Source organism: Aythya fuligula, chromosome 3 (genome assembly GCF_009819795.1).
Source record: "Aythya fuligula isolate bAytFul2 chromosome 3, bAytFul2.pri, whole genome shotgun sequence".
NCBI lineage: Eukaryota > Metazoa > Chordata > Aves > Anseriformes > Anatidae > Aythya > Aythya fuligula.
This window is the reverse complement of record NC_045561.1, coordinates 5,886,736-5,911,605: the sequence shown is the minus strand read 5'-3', so window position 1 is coordinate 5,911,605 and position 24,870 is coordinate 5,886,736. Positions and strand designations below refer to the sequence as shown.

Below are 24,870 nucleotides of genomic sequence, written 5' to 3'. Positions count from 1 at the left end.
CGGCATAGCTGCATGCCCATTTGGACAAATATTTCATTTTCCTTAAAACTAAATCTGCTTCAGCCAGTGCTGTCTCTCTCTAAACTCTGTCCTCCTCAGTCTGTAGAAGTACCAGAAAACAAGCACTCATACACAATTCAGGCTCCTGCGGCCATCTCTGCCGCATTTGCTTTGGTAGCAGCTGGGGACCGAATTCACCCACAACAAGGAAGGGGCACAAACTGCAGAAGGCTCAGTAGTGCTACAGAGCACAGGCAGCTGAGACTAATTACTGGGCCCTGAGGTAGCAGCATGGTTCTCTTTGGCCAGCTTTATTTTAGGCTTGCCTGAAAGCTATTGGAGGTTGTCATTTGTGAGGAACGTGGCAAGGTGCTACATACATTAGCAGGCAACATTACAGGCTTAGTTCTCTCGGATGCGCCTTTCATGGCAATGACCTGATATTCACCAAGCCTGGTGAGCTGCCGTCCCTGCAACATGCAAGGAAACCCAAGAAAAGCACAGTTCTGAAAATGATAATACCAGGAGGCCCCTGGCAGGAGATGACAAATACAGCAGAATCCTCTTTGACATGGTCTCCCACAGCACTGAAGAATGCCTGTAGGTTTTGGGTGGCTGCTGGCAGACAGTGAGCACATCGCTCAGGAGAGTAGCAAAGGACTGGGGGAGTAGTTGCAAGCAGTGGATAACAAGCTATTAATGCCTCAAACACTGTTTGTGGAGGAGTGCCTGTTATTACCTCCTGCCACGCAGGAGAGTGAAGTGCATGCAGATTACAGTGCACTTGATAGTCCAAATGAGACTGCAGGGAACTCTGCTTAATTTAATTGTTAATGCAGTAGTGGGGGCCACCTAGGCTGCAGGGCCTGATACAGAGCATAAAGCATGCAAAGTGCAGCTGAAATGGGAGGTTTCCTCAACTGAGACCATGCAATTTAAAATTAATTGTTTTTCAACAGTGACTGGCAAGTTGCAGAGTTATGTATGACCTGGAAATACAATGTATGCGGTGTATTTTATATAGGAGCTGATATTGCGTCACACATCAAGGGGATGGATTTCCCCAGGCTGCTTGCCAGAGCCCTGTACAGAAGAGATTGAACAATCAGATAAGGATGTTTGTACCAAAAAGTGTAGACACTCAAATACACTAGTCATTTTTGAAAGCACAGGACTGGTAGTGATCAGCACTCCAACCATAGGTGATAAGACCCCAGTTTATTGTCTCTTTTAAACACAGATAATATAAAAAATAGGAACGCTGTCAGAAGATAACATACTGGATGTGTTTCTAGAGGCTGCTTCAACAGGAGATCTCCAAAAAGATCTTCACAGTATTTTGACATCTTGTACTGCTGATATTTGCTGTAAAAGATGATGATGGTTCATTTTTTAAATATAAAAAAGAAATCACTATTAGTCAGCAAAACAGAATAATACTAAGTAATCTAGACTTCCCAAATTATATACTACCCAACTTCTCTCAGCTGAGACACATTACTGTAATTAAACTGTCAATAAAGGTCTATTATCTGACAGATATGAATTTAATAAGACCAAGAAAGTAGATTAACTGAATCCCACACAACTAATGGAACATGCAAATATATTTCACAGCTTTACCACAGATAAAAAATATTGCTATTATTAAGCTAGCTAAAAATTGACTATTAAAGTACATTCCTTTCCAAGTGACACCCAGCATATCTGCATAGCCCAACACACTTTTCAAGTACATTCAAATAGTAGCATTTTTGAGCTTTATCATTTTTCTCATCCATTGTACTAAAAAATGAATAAAAAAGGTCACTATATACCTGCAGTGATTTTCAAATGAAAGAATGACAGGGTATTCTGATGTAACAAATGCTGTTTCCTTAATGGCTTGAATTACATCCTTTAAAATGCAATAATAGGATTCAAAATTAGAACAGATCAAATTACAATCATAATGAAAAAGATTTTTTTGTCCTCCTCCCCATCCTCAGAAACACAGAAATGAGTTTCAAATATGCCAAGTGAAACTAGAACTAGAAAAAAAAAAAAAGTATGCTCCTTCTTCTCTGGTCACCCTCCACAACCAACCTGTGCACCAGCACCCAACTGCAGCTGCAGTTTCACCTGCAACCCATCAATGCTACCCCTGAATCTACCACCATCTCCATCGTGCCATGAAGTACTTCTGTTCCCTGAATGACTCCTGCATCTTCAGGCTGTTTCTACAGCTAAGGAACTTCTCAGACAGGGGGAGGATATTTACTCTGCTGCTCAAAGAGCCACTGAATGTGAAAATATTGGGCAAAGTAATCAAGCCTGCTTTCTGCATTTTTTGTGGAAAGGCAACAGTAGCACAAGGATATGTAACGTGAGCAGGAAACAAGTTTTAATATCTGGGGACAAGAAACCATACTATGCAATTTGTCAGTCTGTCAAAACAGAGCAGTGGCAGATGCTGAGGAAGAGAGGGGTGCCTTGCATGGATTCTTGTCCAGGGGTCCTACTGGGGTTGGTTGCCAAATGGAGAGGTCAGGCATTTACCTTGAAAAGAATATCTGTACACATTGCTTTTCCATGCGTTATTATTGGTTCTTGGTCTTCACCTTTTCCATCCCAACAGTCCAGCTCAACACATCTAAAGACCCAAGAAAAATATCACCTTTCTTAGTGCTTCAGTACAGATGAGCTGCCTGGGACAAGTTCTTAGCAGTGATGTTCAGAGCAGTAAGTTACCAAGCAGTTTGGGGCATTACACAATTCCTTTTAAGCTGTACATGTGTAATTTCAGACTGCTTTTATTACTTCAGGTATTCTACCTTCAATACAGTATATATGGGGCAAGATATTAATACCTGAAGAAAAAAAAAAAAGCACTATAACACTTTTATTTATCATCTTACTCAGTTAACTGTGACACATACTAGTAGGTCAAGAAATCAAGCAGGAAATCATAAACATTCTCATTTACTTATAGGGTTCTTAATTGTAAAGCAAGAAGCACTCTGAAAGTCTTTGTCATTTTGATATCAAACTTACCTGTCTTACAACCCAACTCCAATTTCTACATCCCACTGCCTTCCAATGTTTTTTTGTGAGGAAGTCTTAAATATGTATATTTTCATTTACGACAGTGATATATTTATGCATTCAGTTATATACTATATCTTCACCAAGTATACTATGTAGACTTATAGTATCAGATTCACAAATATTAAAAGACTTATCTACTGCTTCCAACCTGCATCCAGCCAGAAGTACTTGTCTGTACATCTCCACCGAAGACTTGCCACCAAACTGCCTGCCTGTTAAATATGTATTGTGAGAGGAACTGATAAAATAGTGAGCCAAAGGATGGTCCATTTCTTGATATAATTCCAAACGGTCTAGGAAAACTGGTGCATTTTCATCTGACATCAAGTATCTGCAAAATCCATCACTTGATATGAGACCTAGAAGGCAGAAGAAATCATAGTAAATTACTACTAGAAATTTATAGTGCATAGGATTCAAACTATCTTTCAGAACATGAACCCTAGCAAAAAAAGGTATGTCTCTAAAGATTTCTGCAAGCAAACACTCCTCTTCTTCCAGTGCTCCAAGCTGACCAGAAACTGTGTCCCTGATGCAAAATTTGACACTGTGTCCCCAGATAATAAAACCAGATGTACAAGAAAGAATTCTGATAGTAGTTAATTTTTTTAAGGTTTCCCAAATGTATTTAAGACTTCTTGGAAATAAAAGTCAAAGAAAGACTCTAAATAATTAGCCATGATTCAGTTCTTGGCTAGAAGAATAAACCAACATCAGTCCCCTGCTATAGCTTTGTGCTTCCAAAATCCTCTTCCTTGCAAATTAGTGAACAATACTTTCCTGTTCTAGATTAAGTCCCACCTTCATAAAACATGATTTTATATGCTCCATCCTAAACAGATGGCAACTTCTATAGTACATACTTTTTACTTTGAAAAACTTGTAAAACTCACTGGTATCAGGAGTACTCAAAGAACAGTGAATTAAAAAAAAGAAAGTCAGAATTAGAATCAGGTAATTAATACTAATATTTCTATTTCATACACAGCAAGTGCTCAATTTTTTCTAGGAGTCGCCATGTTGTTCCCCATTTACTAAATCCCAATGTCAAGCTAACCTCTCCCGGTTTCTACCAGGCTGTCTGTGTGGCCACAATGTAACCTGGATCAGGTTAATCCTTCTGAAAAATCGCTGATTTTGAGGGGGAGATATTTTTCAGCAAATCGGTTTCCCAGTCTACTTCAGTGGTTAGCCCTGCAAGTGCTTGCCCCCTGACCACAAGGACCGTAATCTCCCTTTAAAAAGTTTGCAGGCTTCAGAACAAATTCCCCAAATGCCTAAAAAATGGCAAATCCTGAACTTCCTCCCACATTTACCTTTACTCTTCAAGTCTTCATCTGGCTCATATGTCTCAATTATCTGCATTGCTCTTTTTGTGTCATAAAAGGGAAATAAAATTTCATTGAGCCGAGGATCTCGTTGATGCTAAGGTTAGAAAACAACAGAATTCAGCAAAACAATATAGTGCATGGCTACCATCCAAGAGCATTTCGTTACTGCAGATGAGAAAGAAAGAAGTGGACATTTAAAAAAAAAAAAAAAAAAAAGCCCTAAAACTTTCAGACTATCCAACAGCAACTTTAGCTTTAGACAGAAAACAAACCTTATCTTCCATAAGAAACTTAGGCAGCTTTATTATAAATATTTCCAAATAAATCCACTATAACTGTATCACTGGTCTAACTGTTGTTTGTTCATTAAAATAATGACTGCACGTGGTGTATGTGCCAATGAAATGTTGACAATAAATAGCAAAACTCATCTTTATAAAATCTCTCTTCTTCCTTCCAATCTTTTTTGTAGATAATGTAAACTGACAGACTTGACTGATGGCATAGTAATCACCTCTGCTAAAATGCATGTCTTCAGCAATATCTATAGCTGAAGTAAAAATTGAAAGTAAAATAAAACTATGCTATATATACATAATTTGAAACCTGAATTTAGAAATATGAAACTGATGATGATTATTTGTGAATCAAAGAAACACTGTGCACTATGCAAAAAAAACCAAAACAAAACACTTAAATTCTTAGAAGAAATATATAAAATTTAGAAGAACTTTATAGTATCCTCAATTCACAGTAATTTATCATATTAAGATTTCATAACATTTAGCATTTCTATGTATTCTAGATGCAATTTAGCAGTGATTTCTAATACATTAAAATTCAGGGAGTTTTTGGTTTAGTTTGGTTTTGCTCACAGTTGTGCTATATAACATTTGCTTTTCTCCATGCTGGATTAGAGCTGCACACTGTGTGCCTGATTCTCCATTAAAAGAAAATTAAAAACAGAATTGAACGGAGTAGTGGCATGTAAGCAGATGCAATAAAACGTAAAGAAATAAATATGACCATGACAACACTCTTTTACCCCGGTAAATGCAGTTTTCAAGCTGCAGTTTAAGCAGAATTCAGAAATGTAACAGGCCACCCCCATATCAGTGATCAATAATTTGGAGTGGACAGAATGGTGTTCACATGGCTTGGCACAGCATTATCAGCATTTGATGTAATTCCTTATGTATATATATATTTTTGACAGTTTTTCAGGAAGAAAAGTAGTTTCCAATGAAAAATAAGCACTTGATCTCTTTTCTTACAATCAATACACTGATGAATGTGCTTTATTGATTACAAGAAATTACAACCAATGCCAATTTAATCATGCAGTTAAAGAGGGATCTTTAAAGTAAAGCTACTGACAGTATGCAGCATCTAAATTATAGCATTTTCATTCACTACAGATTGGCTGTCTGGATATCTAAGTAAAACTCAGGTGAAATATGAAATGAGAGCAGCTGGATGCAGGACATAACTTGCTAAGCAGCACAGAGCAGCAATACAACACTGGCATGCAACAGCACAGTCTAATATGACAAATGACAAGCTTTATATCATGAAAGACATTTCACTACTTCAAAAAATTTAAGAAGTAGTAAGAAAGGTTCTTACTCAAGAAGAGTACTCTTACCCATTCTTCTACAGTTAATCACAAGCATACGGAATAAAATAAATGGGGTAAAGAAAAAAAGCCTCCTCTAGAATAAGATTCTCCAGAATTATTGTAAGGAGCAAAAGAGCAAAACATTCTTCTACGAGCAAAACATTCTTCTTGTAGCAATGACCATCGCTCATTATCAACTTTTTTCCCCATTAATAAAATCATGTCTCCATGCTTACTTAGTTTAAAAACCAAAGCAGATCTGACAACTGATGACATGTTATTTAAAAAAATGGAAGAATGCTTACTAGTGTATCTTGGAGAAATATTCTGCATTACTGGGCTTGCTGGCAAAGGAAAGCTGTAACATAAAAGCTGACTAGAACTAAAAGTGTGAAGTTTCATCTAGAAAGACAGCATGTCCCTGGACTAATTGCATATGTCCAGAGTTGCCTTTGCTTGGTCTAGTTACCATATGAAGTAGAAAACCCTTACCCTAGACATTCTTAACCACATGAAAGTGAACTATCTAAAAGAATGGGGAGAAAAAAAAAATCCTGTATAGTTCTGGAAAGAGAGAAAGACCATTTAGCCTCCTCAACCTGGCCTCCACTCTACTCTGAGCAGATATAAACTGAGATGCAAAGCAGCTTTCGGGCCCACAATAATTTTACTTCTTGAATTTGTCCTGTGCAGTGGGAAAAGAATGGCATCCTTATGTGGAGATTAGAAAAACAGAGGGAGACAGAAAGAGAGAGTAAATGAATGCGAAGGAGAGAGGAAGAGCAAGCAAGAGAGTGGAAGGGAGGGAGGAAAGGAAGAAGAAAGGGAAGAAGACAGTGGGAAAGAGAGGGGGGCAGTGGGGAAGAAAGGGAAAGAAAAGGATCTCCTCATACCTCCTTCCCAGGAGAATGGCTGAATCCTGGTCAGACTACTGAATTTCCACTTTGACATTTACTTGGCTTATAATTTATTGCTGCAAGTGAATGGCAGGAGCAAATCTCAATAGTAGTGACCTCAGTTGTTTTTCTACTACATTTTCTTTTTTTTCTAAATTGGACTTAATAACAAAAACAAACAAAAAAGAATCTAAAAAATAACTTTCTAAAATCTTCCCAGAAGTTTTAATACTGATACACAACTAAATCAGCTGTCAGCCAGAAGCATTTAAAAGGCAAATAGAGACAGCATTTTGACTGGACAGATGCTCACCCTCCACTTATACCCAGTAACATACCATCATGCTCTCTTAAAAAGTTGTAATGCTTACAGTTTTTGTGGCCTGCCCTGGAGGTTATGGAATTCAAATTAATTTAGGCTAAAGACTTTCATGAATAATTGCCCTGCCAAGCAATTCCCTTCTCCTAAATAATCTTGTATTTTCCAGCATTAAACATCACTACTAATTGCAGTATTGGCCTGCTGTAAAGGGGACAGAAATGATCACATCAGGTGGGAGAACTTAGTTTATTTAGTGCATTTCAAATCATGACCAAAATTTTAAACTCCAAATATATTTGGAGACCAAAATACCTTAAGCACTAAGCCAAAGGCATTGGTTTCAAGTCATCAGACTAAATGTGCCACTCTATAAAACTTTTCTACATTTTTTTTTTCCCAGCTCTAGTCTCCAACTAAAGGGAAACAACCATTAGTCATGAAATACTAATCACAGAATCACAGAATTGTAGGGGTTGGAAGGGATCTCCAGAGATTATTGGTTCAACCCCCCTGCCAAAGCAGGTTCCCTAGAGCAAATTGCACATGTAGGCATCCAGATGGGTCTTGAATATCTCCAGAGAAGGAGACTCCAAAATCTCCCTGGGCTGCCCTCACCATGAAGAAGTTCTTTTACATATTGGTGCAGAACTTTCTGTGCTCCGTTTTGTGGCCATTGCCCCTTGTCCTATCCCCAAAAACCACTGAATAGAGGTTGGCCATATTGCTTTGTCTCCCACACTTCAGGTCTTTATAAACATTGATAAGATCCCCTCTCGGTCTTCTTTTCTGAAGGCTGAACAGACCCAGGTCTGTCAGCCTCCCCTCACAGGGGAGATGCTCTTCTTTTTCAATACTCCTTTTTATATGTGATTTGGTTCGATGAAGAATGAGCGCATTCCCAAATGAAAAAGAAAATTTTACTCTGAATATGATCTACAAATTCTGAATATGATCTATTTGATTTTTCTATGGGGGAACTTACTGCTTGAACCTTAATATAGCAGTATCAGAAACATATACATTTCTGATATAAATAAAAATGGATTTGTAAATAGTAAAATAATGTTAGAAGGAAAGAGTTTTGGTAAGGCTTTTGGTCCCTAAAAGATCAAGTATCATGCAGAGAAGTAAAGCAGCTGCCCATGTTCTAGATGACAAGAATCTGTTGGTACAAACCCAGGTGGAATGTACTTATTTTCCATGTGTATGTTCTTGTTAAATCTACATTGTGTGTTTGCTGTTGCAATTCTGATAGAGTCAGCCTTCCACAACTAACTGTGCTTTAGGAATAGAAAAAAAAAAAAAGAGAAAAAAAAGAAACCCCTCACAGTGTTTATTCACACACTCATGATGTTTTTAAGAAATACTAAATACTCTTGCCAACAATTGTATTCTGGAAATACAGCAATAAAAATATTTTCTTTTATGCTGCACACATACTATTTTAAAAATCATATACAAACCCTTAAAATACCCTCTTAGCTCTTAGATTTGTAATAGATAGAAATATACTGTACTGTAGAATCAAGCCAATGTTTTTAAAAGCCTACTTCATTTCTTCTATTATTCAAAGGGATAAGCAGATAAATGTATCTGTGGCCTTTAGGTAAAAATAATTGCTTCTAATAAAATACTGGGTGTATTTTTAATAAAAATGCATCGAATATAACAGTATAAAATGTATTAAACATACACAACACAAGACAACAAGCAAATAATCAACAGATGCAATCTGCAAAAGCCAACATGTAGAAAGCACAAGAACATATAAGGTTGGAGCTGATTTTTGCACCTGGATGTTACCATAATGGAAAGATCAGCAGATCAGAAGCATAGCAAATAATGGCATGATACATGCAATGGATAGACTGGAAGAAGCAAGCCACTGCAGACAGACTTGTATGGTAGTTAATGTATGAAAAAGCTTACTTCATTTAGAAAGCTCACTAATTGGTCTACCGTTAAATAATCAGTTTTGTCTCCATTGCTGAAAAGAAATTTATTAGAGAATGTAAGTTTTCATATATGATGCTACAAGTAGGTATGATTTACATGTTGACATTGTCAATACTTCTAAAACCTTCCACTTTTCTACCTAAAATAACTTTATAATCTCAAAATGAGCAGTCACAGAAAAGAAACAGTCTATGCTTGACACAATATTTCTCCTTTACTTGCTATAATTTAACATACATTACTTCATAAAACAACATGTAAGTCCCCCAGCTGAGAATAAATAGAAGGAAGAAACTTTTAAAATATCAAATTCCTTACTTAATTTAGTTAGTTCACGTACTGTGTTAATCACCTAAAGGAGCAAGTTAAAATTAAAGTAGTTAGTAAAGCCAATGCAAAAAAAAAAAAAAAAAAAAAAAGTTCCAGGTGCTTCTTCTAACTCATGTAAAAGTTGCTCTAAATACAGAGTGAACTTTTACATTAACAATCTAAGAGGGAAGGAAGGGGAAAAACAGACTTAAGGTTTGTCTTAACATATTGCTGATGATACTAGGATTCAAGGTTAATCTTTACAGCATTCTGTCACTATTAGATATGGACTAAAATTACAGTAAAATTAGTTTAAAGGAAGATTATATTATATTTGAACTTACATCTTCTTAAAGAGGTCCTCTATGTCAGTTCTGGGACATATCTTTTGGGTGAGCTCATAAAATTTGTCATAAGTAAATGCTGCAGGCTCAATTTCATCATTCTGCAACAAAATGCAAAGGCACATTTATTCAGCAAAAGACTGCTTATATGCTCTATTCCTAAGAGTATTATCTTACCTCACAAAAAGCAATCAAATACTGTTTTAGCTCTTTACCCATTATACGTTTACTTTACCTAGTTTATTTTGTATTTTTTCCAGTTCTCAACTCATCTTTATCACAGATCTGTCAGATGTTCATATATTCTGACCTCACAGCAACATCAATTCTACATACACAGAACTGGAACTCAGTGTTTATTTTTTCTAATGAAGCTTAAAAAAAAAAAAACAACACAAAACAACAAAATAGTGTATGAACTTTAAGATACTTATGCTGAAGCCAAGGCACTTCAAGAAAATGTCTCAGGTTTGGTACAGTGGTTTTAAATAGCAAACCAGCTCTCACACAGGGTTGCATAAAATTTCTATGAGCGGGAATGCACAGCTAACACATTCTGTATCATGCCCTTCTTTGGCTGAACAAGATGAGAACTGCAGCTGTGAGCAAAAAAAGAAAATCACCCTTGGTGTCAAGCACCACAACTGCTGGACACCCACAGTTTTCAACGCTCCCCCTCGCTGGCTGGAGACAGCGACCTGCTGAGCCTGCAGGCTGCCTCCCACCAGGCTTGGCAGGTGCCAAGCCAAAAATTATGGGCTGGAGTCTCCAAAATTAAAAAAGGGAGACTTGGCAGAGAGCAAAGGTGAAGAAACCAACCATGACTGTAGCCAGTTGTCACCCCTCTGGGGCTGCTGACAGGGGCTCCAGCTGCAAGCAGGACAGAGCTGGAGAGCAGTTCTTCAGGAGCAAAGGAGGGGAGCAAAGAGCAGGAGGAATCCAAGAAACACAATTGAGAGGGCAGCATGCAGCAACGTTCTGCACTCATGGGGCAAGGCAGTTATTACAGAAAAGAAGAGAAAACCTCATTTAAGATGTTTAAGGCTATTTCAAAGATTTGATTACATTTTAATTTTAGTAAACAACCTACAGTGTTGAATAAGCTACTCGTGAACAATAGGCAAGTTTTTGCATGATGCATACGACTTTGATCACAGATATAAATATGAACGATTCATCAGTTTATTAATGTACAAAGAAATTATTCAAAACTGCAAGATACCTTTCCACTGGGAAGACCTAATTCCTTAAGTGCCTGAAAGATGACTTTTTCTGTTTTACCTGATGCGAAGGTTCTGGTAATACTAAAACAAAAGAGTGGGGGAAAAAGAAGGAAAAATGTTAGTAACATTTTAAACATTCAGTTTTCTCTCTCTTGCTTTTTACTGCCAACGTTTTCTTCCAACTTCAACTGATGAATATAAGCATCTTCCAAGTAATAGTGCAGCTGAAAAAAAAAATGCTCCATGTTTCACATAGCAGCAGTGTTCTGCCTGCAAGCTATCCATTAGAAAACATCAAAATAATGAACTGCAAAAAGAACAGAAGAGTTGCTGTTTTTTTCAGTATACTGGGATATGGAGCTGTGAAAAGCATTATTCTTTTGGATCTTTTCACCTCCACACATAGATAAATGACTGTGTTTAAAAAGTAACAGATTCAACAAGTGAGAAGACTTGTGGCTCCAGGCTTTCCTGCTTGTGGTGACTTTTCTTCCTTTCCAAGCATTAACCTATGCCTCCCACATCACCCTTAAGGTAGGTCTGAACCATTCCCAATGGCAGGTTCCTTCCTCTTTCCTTTTCTAGCAGTCTTTGCTAGCCAGGGACTCCCAGATGCATGTCAGATCTTATTCCCTGCTCCTTCACCAGCTGCAGTGTTCACTCCTCCCTTTGAATGTTCCCTTGCCTTGCAGGCATTATGAATGCCCCTGTTCTAGATGTATTATGCATTTAAGTAGGTTTCCACCAAACTGATTAACATCCATTTCCTTCCACAAAACAATAATTCCATTTAAAGCTTAGCTATTTGGCATGCTTAATGTGAAAACATTCGGTCTATTTCTGTTTCCATTTGAGACAAGTTTGAATAGCCTCTAACTCTGGAAAAGTAGATCCAAATTTGACACTGTCCTCCTTTCCAGGGTCTAAGCTAAAAAGATGCATCCCAGAACTCCTTGATTTTGATGTCTCAGTCTGGAGGGGAAAACTGAGGTCTGTATCCAGTATCTATTGCTAACACTAAGAAAACCTGTATTGTGGGAAATACCCTATAGCTGCCTCATGAGAATAAGTTGCTTGTTATCATCAGCTGAGACAATCATTTGCGGAGTCTTTTTGTTAGTCTCATGCATACTAAATAATTTCACAAGGTGAAAGATGTGAAATCAACAGTTGCTGTTATTTGTTGCCATAGCAATTCACAGTTGTTCTACTCTCCAAAACACTCTAAGACTCCTATGTAAATATTTTCATACTAATAAAATGAAGATCAGGAAGCCAAAGATCCAAGTGATAAAATAGCATTTTAACCTATCTTGGCTATTTTTTAATGGGTTCTTACAACAGGTTTCTATGTCTCTATTTAGGTACATAATTAAGTTATTTGACTTCCAAAGCTAAGTACTGTGATGTTTTCACTGAATTATAGAATGAGCTTAATTTTAGGCACCTGTTTCTTAAAAAAAAAAATAAAAAATACATATCAAACAGCTATTTTCTCCTAATGCTATGACACTGAATAACATCAAGTCTATAATTTATAATCTATCTCCAGCCCTGTAAAAATTATATGCCTGTTCTAATGAATTAGGCCCCAATAATAAATATAATGCCAAATGTATAATATTGGCATAAGTAATTACTCAGAAACAGAGAGCCAAGATCCCATGGCTGCAAAGAGCTTCTTTTTGATATCAAACTATCTACTTCACTAAAGATAACAGTAAATATAGCAATAATTTGTAATGAGAGCAGCAGTCTAGAAACAAGTACATGAATTAAAAAAGAGTTTAAAAGTATACTTTCATTTTGCTAAGGGTACTGTAAATAAAACTTTTTTATTATATCTGAAGAGACTTCATCCTAGCATATTTACAATCATCTTGTTGTATACCTTGGAAAAAAATTGGATTATTTCTGACACAAGCAAGTTGCTGGTTGATAGATACCTACAGGTGTTAACTCCTCATGTTCTATGGTGGATTTTTTTTTCTTTCTTAACTTTTTTTTTTTTTTTTTTTTTTTTTGTGAGGGTGGGGGCAATGTATCAATGTGCTCTTTCATTTTTTAAAATACTTCAAATCTAGGACTGAGGGCTATCAGTCTATCTTGCCTTTTGATGGACTCAATAACTTGGTTGCTTCAAAATATTTATCACTTTCAAATCATTACTTCAAATATCAAGTCAACACACAGACTGTTCAAAATATCATTTATTCTGGCTACACTGAATTTATCAGTTTGGCTAGAACTGGAAGTACCACTGTGTACACTGTACAAAAAAATTATCTAAAACTACAATTTCCAACCATCATCTGACTGTAGGAGCAGACATTTCTTCCAGGCACTCTGGAGTAATTGATACAAAGCTTATTTACTAAAATGTGTAATTTCAGATTAACTTAATTAAACCAGTATGAGACAAATTTAGTCTTTGTGCCTTTTTTTTTTTTCTTTAATCTTCACAGTTAGATGCTAAATTAGCTCAAACTCTTTTAAATGTAGTCATACCAATGGATGATCATAGGTTGACCTAAATTCATTTCCAAGCAGACTCTATCTGAACAGGCACAACTTGCACATACAGAAAACACGTTTTCTGCCAATAGAAAGCTGCAGAAATAGAGTATTTTTTTATGTTAACAAGCACTGACCTTCTCAGTTATCATTTATAGTAGTTTGAAAATCTGAAAATACAAAATATTTTAACCAGTGTTCTCCTAAGGCTTTTGCACTACTAACTGCTAGTATTTCTTCTGTCTCAAATCCAATAGCAGTTGAGAAGAATCTCCATGACCTTACAACCCTAACATTACTAACAAGGATTCAGGAATATTTGCACCATTTACCACTGACTGCCTAAGGATTTTCACCTTCTCAAGCTTTGCCGTTTTCTATGCCCATGTGTTGGCTGCAACAATCTGTATTAAACCTAGAAAGAAATGCAGAGCTCTGACTTCCCAGGTGAGATTTTTTCCTTGGGATTTTACTTCATTTCTGTGTAAAAGTGAACTAAAGGGGATCTTGCAATACACATTCCCATAGCTTAACAGACTTGCTAGGTATTCTTCTGAGAGGATAACATTCCTATCTGTATCCCCAGAGCTACAGTCACTGCTATAGGGGTCCCTGAGCAGCAGGAGGAGGTGGATGTTTGACAGAGCACAGCCGACTAGAAGACACTGAATTTTAAAACAAGGAAGTAATGTGGGAGGGACTGACCACAGCAATCTGGAGGTTTGTTGAATGTGAAGCATCAGAAGTTTAAATCAGTAGGAAGATTTACTTGGGTGGAGACTTGGGTAAACAACATGAAATTCAGTGCATAGCAGAAGCATCCTGCCCAAATTTCCTGGTGCTTCTTGGCTTGCCTTCCTATCTCACCCACGTACCCTTCTCATGCATCTAGCTCCTCCTATTCCTTGTCTTCTCCCCCATACTCTCCCTTTGCACTAAGTGCTTGTGGGTGGAGGAGAGGTTACCCAGTGATGAGAGATCTGTGTGCCTGTGTCTCACTTCATAATAAGCAGGTGTTGCTGGATCAGGCCACTTTCATGATTTCACTGTCCTCCATCAGGGCTCTGTTGCGGAGGGGAGGACAGTGCTCTGGTTCAACCTTTTTTCCAAGACAGGTCTACAGAACAGTCTGATTTTTGCCCTGCATTGCCATTCCTCTTGCCTCTTGCTGACATCTCTCCTATTCCTTTCAGCCTGTGAAACAGTACTTACTGGATAAGCACCAAAAGGTTGCCACATTTTACCCACAACAACGTAATGAATTCCTTGAAGATGTAAAGATTCAGGTTCCCTCAGCACAGCATGGAATAGTAGATTCTTTACAAATTTATACTGCAAATCACTTTTGCAAGAAATTAAGCTTCTAGAGACCAATTTGTGTCAACCTGGCACTCTTGGAACTGGAAACACTTCTAAGAAAAACTATTCAACTTTAAGAGACCATTTAAGTCTTCCACAATCCAAACTCTAAGTCTGACAGGATGATTTAATTCACTGGAATTAACAAGCCAGTGGACTGGACTCTCTTCAGCAATATGCGGCCTTGTCTACATAAGTAAATTAGTCTGCTATAGCACAGCAGAGAGAAATTGTGCCTCCCTAAATGCAAGGTAAAATATTTCAAGGTGGAAACAGTTTCAGACAAGCTAGCACGCTATTCATTCAATACTGAGGTATAAAGCTCTGTGTTCAAACACAGACATAAAGCTCTGGCGTCTTAAAAATGAATTTGCTCCTCTAGTACTGTTCCCACATCTTTATCTTTCAGATTATATTACTCATGGGACCTCTGCACAGGTGATGCCTCATGGCAGTTCAGTTCAAGTTTCAGGAATAAGCAGGAGCTTGACAATGTGAAAGCTGAAAAATTAATACACTGAAGCAGCCTTAACATTGTCAAAGTGTTACCTGAATCATGAAACCTGGAGGACAGCATAGCAGGCCCTTTATCTTTTTGCAGATTCTGAAGATGTATAATCCTCTCTTTCTTGCATGGAAAAAAAAAATCTGTAAGGTTTATTTTACAAAGTCCTTTTTATTGTTCTTTTCTGTGTGTTCCTCCTCATGAAAAAACAGCATGCTCCAAAAGTGGGGTTTCATGTACTGGATGAGAAGGAAAGAAGCTCAATGTATTGGCAAGAACATCTAGAGCAGGACAGGGAGAATTATTTGCCTAGCCAGAGTAGACTGAAAATCAGTAACCTGAAATAGTTAATAGCTGTACAGAAAATACACTGTTCTAGCTTTTCAGTCACTGACAACTAACCAAATGATTCATTTATCACGTGGAGAAAACCAAATGTTATCCTGGGGATTCCTATAAAAGCAGGAATAATTTTGGCAGAGCTGTATCTCTCTCTTTTACGAGGAACTATATTTTACAATGTACCTCTTTGTCCCCTACTTAACTGGCCTGCATTTTTATATAGCTCTTTTGGTAAGTAGTTTATGAAAAACCCTTCCCAGAGTTTGAAGAGTTGTAAGCTGAGAAAGCTGATGCTTTTAGCTCTTTGTGACTGAAAACAATGACAAGCACTCATATCTTTAAAATGGACTAAGAGAAAAATCATTAGGCTGATAAGAAGTCCTCCCCAGTTTCCAAGGAGGCATGGAACTCAGCTCAGTATATCTAGTTCCATGCTTGTTCTTATACATGTGTTAGACAGTGATAAAGTTGATATTGTACTTAGTTACTAAGCCACAGAATTTTTATTAACATTATATAACCAATACTTGATAAAAACTTGAATGCCCAATTGCGCTTACCTCCGAACTGGAATTTTCCCATTTGTATTTGTTAGAAAGGCCAGCTTCATCCAACTGAAATAGAGAAACAAATATTTTAAAAATACTATTTGTTAAAATTAGGATACTTATATTAAGCTTTAGGTTACTGACATCCTTCTGAAACGAGTATAAAGAGATGATTGTTTAGTAATACAAAATATTTCTCTGTAGTCTTTTAGTGTTTGAGGCAGAGCAGTTCTTTAATTGTAAAGGCAAAAAGCAGCCAAAAAGAATCAGCGTATCAGTTAACAGGAGTTTGAAAAGAAGACAGACTCATGGGATTCTGTTTCCATATACATCATCAAAAGAACAATCCAGACAATAATTAAAACATACAACATCAACAAATCAAATGAACGGTTATAAATTCTCTTATAATTTCTCTTGGGCAGGTGCCAAATATAGACTTGAGACCTTTTCTGATCACAATGAAGGATAAATCTTAAACTAGTTTAACACCATTCAGTTTATTACACTGTATTTTTTTTTTTTAAATAAATTTAAAAGAAATGTAAGAATGACATTATAAGGCTAGAAAAAAAGGAGAAAAAGGGAGGAAAGAAGGTAACTTACTGTTTCTTGAGACATGTCATTGGACTGACATTGTTAGCTCTAAAGTTATGTATGATGGATCCAAGTCCTTCTACCCATTGCTGAAAAACATGAAAATACAGAAGCACCAAATTAGGAAAACTGTAGATGGAAGAAATTGGAAAGTTTGTCTTGACAGAAGGCTTTTCTTCCTTGCAGCTATGGATAATGTTAATATTCTGAGTTAAGGAAAAGAACCCACCCACTTCACAGCCTACAACACCACAAAAAATTCCAGCTGCATTTTACCCATTGATATGTTATCCTTCACTAAACAAAGCGATTGTGCTTTCTATTCTTCTAAGTACCACATGCAGCATCTGTGGTGCTATTAAAACAGTTTACTGCCAGCAAAGGAAAGCAGTCCACTGATTGATTTATTAAGCTTTCTAGTTATAGCCCATATAAATATATGCCTCCCTTTCAGTCGTTGCTGGCCTTGTTAGCTATTACTAAGAAACATTATACAATATGTGATGACATATGTAATTGGTCCAGTGTTAGAAAAAAGGAATGAAACAAAATATTAATAAACTAGAGCAGACCGCAGGGATGTACAACAGTTGCTCTCTGATGCTGACCTCACCTAACACCCTGTTACATATTCAGTCCTGTTTTCTTCCTGGCTTCCTTCCTTAAAAAGCAAACATTCCAGTAATCATTGAGATGACTTTTAGCCAACAGCAGCATTACATCACTTATGTAATTCCTTTTTACGGATCTTTTTTTCCACTATAGCTTGTACCTAGACTTGGTAGTGCTATATAGCAGAAGCTTAAGGATTAGACCTTAACATGAACTCTCATTGATTTCACTGAGAATCCTGGCAGGATGAAGCTATAGGAAGAGAAAAAATGATAGCATTACAGGCCAAGTTTGATCTCAATTATGCCATTGTAATGCTAGGATTACTCAACAGATAAATTACACTGGTGGAACTGAGATGGGATTCAGTCCACTGCTTAACATCAACCTTATGAATAAAGCTTCTTGCTTCCAGCCAAATTCTGTGCGTGCTGCTTGAACTGACTTGGGCAGGATCCAGAATTTGACACTTAAAAATAGATGCGGATTAATATATTTTATTTTCATGAATGAGTGGTGTACGTCTGCAAATCAGGTTAAAAAAAAAGTAAACAGCATTTATATAGGACGAATACTAGTGTCTCTGGACATATTGTGAATTGCATATATTTAAATCCCATTAGTTAAAATAATGCACAAAAAGGTTTAAGATGTCCACTCAACAAATAAACATACTCAAGCAGACCCTTGTACCTGTGACACATTACAAGCCCATCACAAACTTCCTTTTAAACAACAAATTGTTGTCAGACTCCCTTAATTGAACCTTATAGATCTGAGTAAGTGGATGATTTTTCCAAAATAAGACATTTGTTAATACTTATATATTCCTTATTAAGTTATTCTTTTTTAGGAAGTAACGCATAAAAATATACATACAACTAGATAAAGTGTGTATCTGAGAATCATCTGAAAATAAAAGTCTGATTTAAGAGAAAGGCATAGTATGTGGGGCTTCTCAGGTGTGTTGTTATGCTTTGATTTTATTATCACATTTGAAATACACAAGATACCACATACATTCATCACACAAGCAAGCAGACAGTCCAGCAGACAAGCAGGCAGTGAGGTAATGCAAGCGGACACTCCATCAGTTACTCTTCTTTCTGAGCACTGCTCTTTTTCTCTCTTTCCCTGTAACATTTGCCCTGCCCTTGCCACCTCATCGTGCTCTAATAGCCCAACTTACCCTGTATTTTCAGGCTTAGCAAGTCCCTGCCAGGGAAAAAGGCAGCCACCTCCCCACCAACTCACAACTCCCAGACATATAAGGATGTGGTGTCACCTCTAAAGCAACTTCCACACCTGGGCTTGAAAACAGCCCACTAGTCTGTTCTCCCATTTCTTGTTTCCCAACTTCATGAATAAATGGACTTAGTAGTCAGAGTATGGATGTGCTGTCTAGGGATATAAAGAAAGTAAGGTTCATGGAGAGAGATATTTATTATTATTATTAAAACTAATATAATTGGAAGCCATTGACCAACTTAGGGAACACATATCTTTTCCTACAAATGTTCCCTCACCAAAGATGATACAGGAAGATTGTTTGCAATAATTTCAGGAAAAGTGTCTGAACAAGTCTCACATACATTTAGATTCCCTGGAACCGTGAAAACTTGACTCTGATTTACCAATTATTGTATTTATTTAATTTGATAAATTAGAGTAAAATGTCACTTTATTGCTACATTAACACTGTCACAGCTATATAAAAATTTATTTTCTCTATTCCCTCACAAGCAACTCAATCTTTTAACACTGACCCAGAAAGTAAAATGGTATATGCATTATAAACAAACAAACATAAAAGAATCCTGCAAGATTTAGTTAGGCAAAATGCATGTTATGAATAAGATCGTCTTTAAAATAAAAAAAAAAAAGGCATTTATTTCTATCATCAGTGCAGTTCTACCAATGACACCATTTCAACGAGAAATAAACACACACAGATCCATTTTGATTTGAAGGCAACAGTCTGCAACTACAGATATGAGAAAATTTAACATTTAGCAGTAAGGTTACCCAGCATTCATTTCCAAAGTTACTTCTATATATCAGGAACGGCTGCCAAAAAAAAAAAAAAAGTAAAAAAAAACAACCTGCTAGAAAAAAGTAGATACAGTGAAAAATCACTAAGCACTTAGTAAGCAATTTCTTTGCAGAAAGTATCCTGATGATTCCCACTTTAGAGGGACTCCCTAATCTTTATTTAGTGATAAGGCCCTTTCCTGACAGAGATGCAAAATCAGGAACTCGGTTCATGTTCACTGAAAGAGCCCAGAACTGCAGCCAAATGCTGATAAAATACAAAAGCATCACATCTCTGTTGGCACCAAGCAAGGGATCAACCTTAAAGTCTCTGCCCATCTAGGAATCGTCTTTACATTGGCACGATGTCCCCTGGGCAGGATATGGGAGCTCACTTTTTTATCCGTGCCACATCACACAGCTGCAGAAGAATGTAGCATCTTGCTGCCTGGGCTTCGGTTTGGGACTAAAGTAATTTCTGGAGTGTTTCATCAGATCTTCCTCATGGCTACCAGCTGGCTCCAAAGTAAAATTGGGAATAAGAGAGCTGAGGAAAAAAACAATGTTTCTGGATTGTGAAGACACTATGTAGAATTGAAATGACATAGGATGAAGAAAATTCTTCATCCACAGATTGGTATACAGGCTCAATGCAACACATTCAAATTCATTGTCAACTGGTCAACATGAAACATCCTTCTGAGCCAGAATGGTTTCCAAACAACCACCTCCACAACCACTTTTAAGGCAATGTTATCCAGTGCACAGATGTTCATAAAGTATCCAAAGCCCAAATACTATATGACAAAAGTCAAGGTGCAACACATTCTTTTCTGTCAGCAAAGCATTGCCAGATTAAATGTACAGCTGTCTGATGACATGGTGGAAGAGATGAAAGAGCTCAGCTTTTTCCCAGCTAACACACTACAAAGAACACAGCAGCGGCAATGCTTCTGTGCTGTGAGAGCACTGCTGATTTTACAGAGATGAAGGTGCAAAACATGTAAACCTATGCAAGTAAACAGGGATAAAGATCCTACATTCTTTTCCTTTGTGCTCAGCATCTCCATAATGCTACGTCTCCAAAGAAAGAAAATCCTATAACAAGATGAAACTCTGAAATGAGGTAGATACTTCACTTTGGTCTTACAGAAAATAGAGTTGCAAAATGTTTTTTGATAGAAATACAAGATGCATTTTTTTTCTCATTTATACTAATGCTAAACATTTTCAGATTTTCAAAAATGTCTCACTACCTTTAATCTGTCAATGGAGCTCCTAAATGGCTCCCTATATACCAATAATTACTCTGGGCCCTGCTATCTAATCTTAGAGAAACAACAACCAAGAAAAGAAATAAAAATGAAGACAAAGATACCTTAAACACAAACCCTCAGGCTGGCACAAGAGGCCAAAATCTAAGTACACTGTAGACTGAAATAAGCAGGCTGTCTTGTTTTTCTTTAACGAGATCCAATATTGTCAAATATCTCTATAAGGAGAAGGTGCATGAAAAATTTATTGAAGAAGCATACTCCATTTTTGCTGGAGTACTCAGATGCTTTTGAGGCACTTAGTGACCTTGTGTTAGCTGAGGTTCATTGATGAAATACAGGCAGCAGCAGCAGGGTGCACAGATAAGTTTGACCTCTCAGCTTTCTTTTAGCCATCAAGCTTTCATTTAGGAGTGTTAAAAAGGGCAAAAATTATGAAGCACTAAAAACCACTGTAATCTACAGCTCATGCAATTCCAGACAAGGTCATCTGTGGCATATTTATAAACAAGGTCAGTATTATGCAGACCTCTCTTGAGGTGATTTTACCTTCACTTTTTCATTGCAATCTCTCCATGGTAGCACTCTGCTTAATTCAAGCAGTGGGAAAACCAGGGAGGCAAGGAGGCATTTCCCCAATTTCAGTATTCAGTGCCTGTGCCTGGCTGTCAGAATCAAGGGCTTAATAATTTGAAGTTTCAGGAAACCCACGGAAAACAGAACCACATTTCTCAGTTCTTACTGAGAAAGAAGTGGCCTGGCAGGATTCCCTGGTATTTTGCCCTTATCCATTGACGTTGTGACCAGCAGATGTCCCTCTTCTCTCAACACAGATGTCTGAGAAATTGTTTCTGTTCTATAAAAATTACCATGTCTCTACAGCATGAGACAAGAAAAGCCAGGGCAGTAGACTAAAGATAGTGCAAAAGCCATCCCCTACCTGATCAACTGGAGCACAGATTTGTCAGATATTGCTACAAACATTCTGTTACAAAAATAAAAGGGCCTCTTCCTACTTCAAGTATTTCATCTGGAAAGCTGAGGCTCACATAAACACTGCACTGCAAGTTGTGTGATGTGTCCAGATCGCTTCCACCCTTCAACAAAGCCTTCCATCCTGGAACGACTTTTCCAGCACTGGAGGGGTCTACTCTGAAAGCATCTGGAAAACTCACTTTGGCTGCTTCATTATGCAGGTTCAGACAAACATACTAGAGATTTACACAGTGAAATAGACCTCCTGGCTACAGAGAACCAAAGCTTAAGTTTTCAACTTATTGATACTTCCGTAGTGGTGTAGCCAAGAAAGAACACGAAAAAAAAGCAGAAAGGCAAGCACATTGAAATCACAGACATTTAACCACAGTCTGGCCAGGATATGAAGGTTTCTCTAGAGAAGATGGTTTTACATACTTGGCAAAGGGCTACCTGAACATGTAAGCAGAAGTCATAATTAAGACGGTTATAGTTTAGAAATGTTTATCATGTAGGTTATGAGACATAAGCCATATACTAGCATGACATAGAGAACTGCAGTAGAATTTTAGAATAATGTTCAAGTAGGTTCTGCATTTTTTTTTAGAAAGACTTACCTTGAAACATTAAAACAAAGCAAAGCTATGGGAAAACAGAACCTTCCTGTAACATATCTGTGGGATATTCCTGTGGGAATCTTCTGCTGCCTTCTAGTCTGCTGCCTCCTAGCAGTATGATTTGGGCAAATAATTAATAACTTGTTTCAGGGAGGAAAAAAAAAAAATCAGCGTTAACTGACAATATATATATATATTTTTTTTCTTTTAGGTAAAAAGAGACATATACTAGAACAGCAACAAAAAAGATCAATCTGAAGAGCTTCACCTTAAAAAAAATGATGGTGATTTTTACCGAACAGAAATCAATTTTAAAAATGAAAAATACTAGTCCAGCTGAAAAGCTGAGATAGTTAAGTACATCAAAATGAAATGATTTCAACTGCAGTCCTCTTCAATGCCAAATATTATCAGTTGGATAATTAAGCTGGCATTTTGCCTATATGCTGCTTTTTAGCATGAATAACAAAAGTATTTCAGTATTAGCTAGTCATTCTGGTGCCTCACAGGTTAGCCATCAACGTGTGATTCAATATCTCAGTAACACAACTGTAGAAAATATCTATTTTCTACCAAGTCCGACTTATGCCATTGAGAAAGATTACTCCCTTCTTCTTCCCTCCCTGCCTCCCCTTCCAACCTACTGCCAGCAAAAGGGTGTGTGTTGAGCACTCCTTGAGTAAGGCTATCTCAAACACTGGTGTGAGCTTCAGCCCTGAAAAGGTAATGAATTAGGAAAATTCACTTCCCTGAATTGAATTAGGAGTGTTCACAAACTCCTTCAACACCATGGCAGTGGGAACAGTACTTTCTGGGAGAGATGGTTCTTCTCAGTAGCGTTGCTGAACCTGAGAAAGAACGACTGTCAGGACAAACTTACGCCTTTGCTAAAGAATGCAAAAAGAGCTGACTTGAGTCAGGATAATTTTTTAAGTTAAAATCCTCAGTGCATTGCCAAAATGGATGAGCAAAGAAGAAAGTCCAGATTTGGGGCTGTTAAACTACAACAGCTTCACAGGACTTTTGCCAACATTGAATAGGCAGCCTATAGCCAGGGTGCCTTCACATCAGCACTATATTACTTCCACCCTAAGGAAATTTGCGTCCAAATACTCAATGGCCCTTTCAGATGTCCTGCACTGGGGAAAGCAGATTGTCAGATTATTAAGTCACAGGCAGTCCACTTAGGGAGAAAAAAAATGAAAAAGCACACGAATTAAAACACGTGTGTGTTTTAATTCTAGCTCACAATAATCTATATAACCTGATTTAACCAGGATTCAAAACATTAGATTTTAAATTCCACCTTTTACAGTCACTCCCTACTACCACATTGAAGTTGCTTTAGGAGTGGACCATGACAGCTGCTTGCAATCAGAGACAGAGTACACCCTATTTTGTCGTTGTTTTGTTTTAAGAGTGGAAATGAAAACCAATTTCTCAGCTGAAAACACCAATAAAATTTAAGTAGATAGAATGTAAATACCAGAGTTGGAGCTTGGAGACAAGTGGGAAGATAATAAACACACTCTTTTTGTTGGAATAGTTATCCTTGGAGCTCAGCAATGACTTGGACAGACCTCCTCAGCCCATCACCACAAGAGGCAGAGGAACATGGGGCTGCCTCAGTGCAGAGATGAGGACAGATCAGTACAGACAGCCCTGCCTGGAGGAAAGGGTTAACTGCTACCCACAGAATCCCTGCCTACCTGCAACAGTGGGGGCACTCCTAAGGGACCGTACCTACACTCAGTTACTCTGTCCTATCCACCTGGCAGAATCTGCTTCCCACTGATCCCATTCCTTATGATATGGATAGCCTGAAGAAGGCAGTCATTCGCATTCATTTTCTTCTATGTCATGGTTATGCAGTCCCATTTACAATCCAGCCTTCAACAAGTAACAATTACTTCTTGTCTCATATGACAGTATGCAGTTTACCTGTCCAACATTTACTTATGGGGAAAAAAAAAAGAAAAAAAAAAAGCTTTCCATTGTAGGTTATGGTCTCCTAACTCAAGGAGTTGGACTTGATGATCCTCATGGGTCCCTTCCAACTCAGGATATTCTATGATTCTGTGATTATCTACAGAAGCAGAATATCTTTTTGCCCTATTTCTGTCACTCTAAAATAAAGGTTCTGGGCTTTTGCATTTGGATCTCACTGAAGTCCCTTGTTTTAAAGCATCCCAATCAGGTGCCAACCAATCCTGATCTTGGTTTATCTGAGGAATGGCTAAAACTTCTGCAGCAAGTAACACTCACTTTCCTTATGGCAACCACGGAAAACAGCACACAACTACAGATATATCCCTTACCCAAATCTGGGCTGCTTAAACCACAATCATTGCTCCTTTATCTCCAAACTCTTGTCTCTGTTATTTCACAGTAATAGTTTACTTTTTAATGT

The 24,870-nt window shown here is 37.4% G+C and overlaps 1 protein-coding gene across 6 annotated transcripts in view; it reads right to left on the bottom strand.

Annotated features, from left to right (window-relative positions):
• PLCB4 (phospholipase C beta 4) overlaps window positions 1–24,870 on the bottom strand; it is a 202,798-nt gene that overhangs the window by 59,283 nt on the left and 118,645 nt on the right. For all 6 annotated transcript variants that reach the window (XM_032184308.1, XM_032184312.1, XM_032184306.1 and 3 more), the window contains 10 exons: window positions 16,961–17,040; window positions 16,367–16,420; window positions 11,086–11,167; window positions 9,864–9,964; window positions 9,184–9,241; window positions 4,404–4,512; window positions 3,236–3,446; window positions 2,539–2,632; window positions 1,818–1,897; window positions 1,281–1,365 (listed from right to left, as the gene is read on the bottom strand). In XM_032184308.1, coding sequence (XP_032040199.1) covers window positions 1,281–1,365; window positions 1,818–1,897; window positions 2,539–2,632; window positions 3,236–3,446; window positions 4,404–4,512; window positions 9,184–9,241; window positions 9,864–9,964; window positions 11,086–11,167; window positions 16,367–16,420; window positions 16,961–17,040 — 954 coding nt within the window. The remainder of the gene's footprint in view (window positions 1–1,280; window positions 1,366–1,817; window positions 1,898–2,538; window positions 2,633–3,235; window positions 3,447–4,403; window positions 4,513–9,183; window positions 9,242–9,863; window positions 9,965–11,085; window positions 11,168–16,366; window positions 16,421–16,960; window positions 17,041–24,870) is intronic.